Genomic DNA, 6,000 nt, shown 5'->3' with positions numbered 1-6,000 from the left:
CACGGCTGTTTTTTGATCTGGTTGCAATCACAGAATCTTTGCCTTCCATTTGTAAGTTTTTGTGATCTTTTCTGAGGTAGATTTGATCGTAAAATATATTAAATTCAAGTCAGACTTTAAGAAACTGCAAAAATGCAAAGTGGAGATAAGACGGAGGAGAGAAAACGACCACACAAGTGACAGAAAAACCGAAAATGTTACGTGTACTTCAGGAGCGCTGAACTGAACTGAGCTGAACCTAAGAATCCAGGAATTGGCTTGTGTACTTCAGGTTACACAGAAATGCATGCTTATCCAAAAATGCACACACACACATCCCAACGCGCGGAGCAGCGGGAACACTGCGGGCTGTGTACGGTGGCTCTGCTTCACTTCCGCACCATAAATGTGTGTTTGCTATACGAGGGAACACGGGAGAAAAGAGGAATTCATGTTGGTGTTTATTTGAGCTTTGGCCAAATCCAACCTGGGGCGGCTGCGTTGGCGCGCACTCTGCACCAAACCCCAGCCGCTCCTGTACCCCCAGCCAGACACACATACTGTACACTCTCAGGTACTTGAGCGCACACACAAGTTTTACTACTCACACACACGTACCTGTCCATCCAAGCTATATCAAGGTGTGTTTGTCTTTCCCTGCCCACCATTTAGGTCCCCCCAGAGCAGGTATTTCCCTCTCTTTCCCACAGACACACGTGCGCGCGCACACACACACACACACACACACACACACACACACACACTGCGCTATAGAGGGGGGCTGTCTGTGGGCCGACTGTGTGAAGCACTTGCATTGATAACCTGCAGCTCAGAGTCACTCAGTCTCACTTTGTGGCCGTCCCCCTCGCCTGGAACTCCCTTGCTGCTCTGCTCTGTCTCCTTTCTGGCTTCTCACTCTAGGACCGTCTGCGGACGCACTCAGACCCCCGCGTTTACTCGTTGCCCCTCTGTCGCTGTCACCATGACACCTTCTCCGCTGTTGTTCCTGCTGCTGCTCGGCCTCATAGGGGCTCAAGCCACCACCACCTTGGACCTCCGCACGGCTGCCGCCATGGGTGAGAATGATGACCTTTAACCCTTAAAGCTAATCCTAACTCCAGTCTGTGATGGTCATATCTAACTCTGGTGTTTCACTGTATATTGACAGCAATCCTCAGAATAGACATTACATAATACTTTATAGAGGTATCAGAAATGTAGAGGAATATTTGTCTTGTTAATAAGGACACAGCTTCCAGTGTTCAGCCTTTTCTACGCATCCAAGGTGGTATGATGTGCGTGAACTAGTTGAATGTGGTATAAACTCCCAGAGGTAACACAACTGAAGGAGGAGAATGAAAAAAGTTTATTTATCTTAATCACATTTTACATTGAAATTGGTTTGGATGATTGTTTCAATGACGGGTTTATTTTGTTGAAAGAAGAAAGAATTAAATTCCACAGTCAGTCATATTGATTTCTGTATTTTTCAGTGTCTTCACGCATTCATTGATCAGAGGTTATTGATTTTTTTGGAGTGATTAGGCAGCCAGTGTTAAAGACAGCAGTGGTTTTTGTGTTGTTGCTGCTGGTTGGATGGTGGATGTGCACAGTTTGGATTACTGCTTGAGGAGGGAGTGTGGCAGTTGGTACACTGTGTGTGTGTGTGTGTGTGTGTGTGTGTGTGTGTGTGTGTGTGTGTGTGTGAGTGAGTGATGGAGATGTTGGTAGGAAGAAAAACTGGAGGGAGGGAGAGAGGTGAAGGGTGAGAAGGGAGATCAGTGATTTTAAACAGACTGGAAGTTTTAGTGACTTTGGCGAGTTTGGACTCGGACTGCTGCCAACAGTTGAACTTTATTATTAATCACAAAACAGCTTTCTCTCCATCTGTCAAAGATAAACTATTTGCATCAATATGAGAATAATTTTGAAAAAAAAAAAAATCCTAACCTTAATGTTCACCCACATCTCGTGGCCTCAGCTGTCACTCTGATCATGTATTAGTATTATCTTTCAGATAGACATTCAGAGTGGTGTCTCATTTGATCCTCTGCCATCCTTATTTTTCTGGCCAAGCATTTCTTCATCTCTCCCTCCACCCTTGCCCCTCTCCACCCTGTTGCCTGCCTGCATCCTGTTTTTCTGTTTCCTCTTGCTTTCTCACCAGCCTCCATCCCCTCCACCCTCCCTTTTCCTCTCAATACCTCCGTTCTCCCCGTGCTCCTCCCACCCTCCCCCTTTTCTCCCTTCTTCATCAACTTAATGTCTTTATCCGTCTACATTTCAGGATCGTTTTGTGGAAGCAAATTTTTTGGATATGGATACACGATCATCTCCTTTCTGTCCTTTCATTTGTAGCGGCAGGTTTGTGCAAAACTCGTCCCACAGACATCGTGTTCATCATCGACAGCAGTCGGAGCGTTCGCCCTTCAGAATTTGAGCAGGTCAAGGTCTTCCTGGCTAAGGTCATTGAGGGACTGGATGTTGGACTCAACGCCACCCGTGTGGGAGTTGTCAACTATGCCAGCCGCGTCAAAAATGAGGTATGGGACACAGCGAGCCTTCACTGGCACTGGGCAAAGTTTTTATCTAATGTCAAACTATCTACTATCAGTGACCTTCCTGTTTTTCAACTGCAGGTGTCTCTGAAGACACACCGATCCAAAGCCGGACTGATTAAGGCTGTGACCAAGATCGAGCCCCTGTCCACTGGAACAATGACGGGTCTGGCCATCCAGTTTGCCCTGAACGTGGCCTTCAGTGAGCAAGAGGGTGCTCGCGTCAAATCTCCTGACATCAGCAAGGTCACACACACATTTACACACATTCTCGTACAATTCAGCATATTCCTAAATCATCAGAAATCGTCTAATTTTACTCGTCTTGCCTCACAGGTTGCCATTATCGTCACGGACGGGCGTCCTCAGGACAACGTGAAGGATGTGGCTCAGCGTGCACGTGATGCTGGCATCGAGATTTTCGCCATTGGCGTGGGACGTGTGGACATGAGCACACTGAAGCAGATGGCCAGCGATCCTCTGGACGACCACGTGGACTACGTGGAGAGCTACAGCGTCATCGAGAAGCTCACCAAGAAGTTCCAGGAGGCCTTCTGTGGTAAGATGGGAGGAGATAGAGGGAAGAGGAAGTGGAGGGAGAAGAGGGAAAGACGAGGGGTTTATTTAAGGTTAGAGGGACAGATACAGGAGGAATTAGACAGTGACTGAAAAGGATTACTATCAGGGTGGGTCGTCATGTTTATCCACCGCCTGTGGAGAGAGCTGTCTGCTGGCCCCCCTATACTGAGGGTAAGGTGTCAGGACTGTCATCTTTTCCTTCCAATATATTGTTCCTCCTCTTTTGCCCTCACCCTCCCTCAACGATACTACAGTATATTCATTCAAACATGTAAACTCATTAAATATTCCCAGCGGACGAGGGCATTAGGGCAGGAACAACCTTTTGGAAGGAAATTCGCTCCTGTTCTTCAGTCAACTCTCACATATCCGAGAGGCGAGACTGATCTCTCTGTAATTACCGATCCATTAGTGACAATCATTACACTTCTAATTAGCGATGCCCTTTGGCTCTCCCGGTCTGCGGCAGTTTTGACTGCTGCCTGCCACTCACTTTGCAGCAGCCAATCTAACTGCAGATATTTTTGTCCAAGGGCAGAGCCGCATGATGACAGTGTTGGATTATTATTGGATGAGCCTGTGCCTCATATTTAGAAACAGACAAACTGATCTGGTTGAGGCTTCTCCAATCTCTTCCACCTGTTTGTTTTAAGGATCCACTGGATTCACGCACCACCCACGCATATTAAAAACTGCTCAACTGCAGATCACAGTGGATCATTAAAAAAAAATCAATGCTAGATTTTCCCATTTTCAAACTGACATAGTTTCATTCTCTCCTCCTAACTCCAACCACCCGCCCCCCCCTTTGTGTGTGTGTGTGTGCGCCTCAACATATATTCTACTGTGTGTACGTGTGTGTTCTGCATGCACACACACACACAGTGTCGGACCTGTGTGCCACTGGGGATCATGACTGTGAGCAGGTATGCATCAGCAGCCCCGGATCATACAAGTGTGCCTGCAAAGATGGCTTTACCCTCATGGACGATGGTCGCAGCTGCAGTGGTGAGTGTGTGTGTGTGTGTGTATGAAGGTATTGCTCCAAGCATGGCCACTGTGCTCTGGGAGTAACACACCCTGTTGCGTCTGACATCACCAGCTTGCAGCAACTCAGCGACAGATGTGGTGTTCCTGATCGATGGCTCTAAAAGCGTCCGTCCCGAGAACTTTGAGCTGGTCAAGAAGTGGATCAACCAGATCGTTGACAAACTGGATGTTTCTGACAGCAAGGCTCACGTTGGACTGGTGCAGTACTCCAGCTCAGTCAGACAGGTGCGGGTCCGCATTTGGCATTTAGTCTCACCTAATAATCAGCTTCCGTCTCTTCTGTATTAACATTATGCTTCTACCTGCCTGCTGCAGGAGTTCCCCCTGGGCCGCTACAACAACAAGAAAGACCTGAAGGATGCTGTGAAGAGGATGGCCTACATGGAGAGGGGAACCATGACGGGCCAGGCTCTCCGCTACCTGACAGACAGCAGCTTCAGCCCTGCTCAGGGCGCCCGGCCCGGAGTCGCTAAGGTGGGCATCGTCTTCACCGACGGACGCAGCCAAGACTACATCGGAGACGCCGCCAAGAAGGCCAAGGAGCACGGTGAGCAGGAGAGGATAGATACTAGATCCTTTTTAATGCATGAGTATAGTATAAGTGGATACAATAGAAAGCCTGCTTTTACCAGTCAGATGAGGGAAACCTGTATGTATGTCACAGGTTTCAAGATGTACGCTGTTGGAGTGGGCAACGCCGTGGAGGATGAGCTGAAAGAGATCGCCTCTGAGCCGACTGGAGAGCACTACTTCTACACCGCTGACTTCAAAACTATGACCCAGATCGCCAAGAAGCTGCAGATTAACATCTGTCAAGGTCAGACATGATCATTAAATCTAAACATCATTAGCGTTATTACTGGTTATTTTGCTGTACAGGCTGGTACAATAACTCAAAACATGTGTTTCCTGTTCCCACAGAGGAGGACCCTTGCGAATGCGACTCCCTCGTAAAGTTCCAAAAGAAAGTAGAAGATGCCCTACAGGCACTAACGAAAAAATATATCCTTTACAACAGACCAGATGGTCTGAGAATCTGATGAGGTTTTAATCTTGTTATCATCTTTTCTGTTGTGTCTTCTTTGTTATTGTCCTTGACAAAATCTTACTAGAGAGTATGTCGAAGAGGATCGCCTTGCTGGAGAACAAAATCGTCTGAGGACTCACTTCTCCCGCTTCCCTGTTCATCTGCACACAAACCCACGCACACACACAGCCACACACATAGACAGTTTTTACTTCCTGTAAAATACTGAAGAGGAACCTCTGTGTGTGTGTGTGTGTGTGTGTGTGTGTGTGTGAACCCTGACCTCTGCTTGCATTCTGAGCTCTCCCAAACCACCCGCTGCCCCTCCTCTCTCAGTCTTACCTCTTCCACCCTTGGGTCTCCTGAGACATGAAGCGCCGGTTGCCATGGGGACCACGCCTTTGTGTGTGTATGTGTGTGCGTGCGCTCCGAAGATCATCCTCCATATCCAGCCTGTGTGTTTGTTAATAAAAGTCTTCCCTCATAGGGAAACGGTATACTGAAGGGTTTTTCTTTGTTGCTGCCACGATGTTGAATTTCCCCAAACCCCATAGAGTCTGTCTTTTCTTGTCATGTCAACTGGAGCAGCACATCACCCTCACTTGTCTGTCTGATTATATCTGTCACTGTCATCTTTCCCTCTCTCTTCTCTCATAACTGAAGGCTTCATCTTTCTTCTCTTACCCCCACACAAAGGTATCTAATATTGTATATGGTATATATGGTATACATGGTGTGTGTATACAGGTAAATTAATATAAGATATATGTCTGATAATAAGGGTACACCAGTGATGTTGTTTTCCTA

At 47.3% G+C, this 6,000-nt stretch overlaps 1 protein-coding gene across 2 annotated transcripts; it reads left to right on the top strand.

Annotated features, from left to right (window-relative positions):
- The first annotated feature begins 726 nt into the window (after positions 1-726).
- On the top strand, positions 727-5,962 carry matn1 (matrilin 1). Of its 2 annotated transcripts, XM_076754771.1 has the most exons (10): positions 728-1,055; positions 2,338-2,522; positions 2,619-2,783; positions 2,874-3,096; positions 4,002-4,124; positions 4,219-4,391; positions 4,482-4,713; positions 4,831-4,983; positions 5,088-5,168; positions 5,276-5,962. In XM_076754771.1, the coding sequence occupies exons 1-10, from the start codon at positions 962-964 to the stop codon at positions 5,323-5,325; spliced, it is 1,479 nt and encodes a 492-aa protein (XP_076610886.1). In that variant the 5' UTR covers positions 728-961; the 3' UTR covers positions 5,326-5,962. The 2 variants fall into 2 exon arrangements, with proteins under 2 accessions (XP_076610887.1, XP_076610886.1); XM_076754772.1 differs by lacking the exon at positions 4,002-4,124 and having other exon boundaries at positions 727-1,055.
- Positions 5,963-6,000: the final 38 nt, after the last annotated feature.

This window comes from Chaetodon auriga, chromosome 17 (genome assembly GCF_051107435.1).
Source record: "Chaetodon auriga isolate fChaAug3 chromosome 17, fChaAug3.hap1, whole genome shotgun sequence".
Lineage (NCBI taxonomy): Eukaryota > Metazoa > Chordata > Actinopteri > Chaetodontiformes > Chaetodontidae > Chaetodon > Chaetodon auriga.
This window is presented reverse-complemented; position numbering and strand designations above follow the sequence as displayed.

Coding starts and splice junctions, on each gene's coding strand:
- matn1 (XM_076754771.1), top strand. CDS start 962: ATGACACCTTCTCCGCTGTTGTTCCTGCTGCTGCTCGGCCTCATAGGG. Junction 2,523..2,618: donor CCAGCCGCGTCAAAAATGAG/GTATGGGACACA, acceptor TTTCAACTGCAG/GTGTCTCTGAAGACACACCG. Junction 5,169..5,275: donor ACAGGCACTAACGAAAAAAT/ATATCCTTTACA, acceptor ACAAAATCTTAC/TAGAGAGTATGTCGAAGAGG.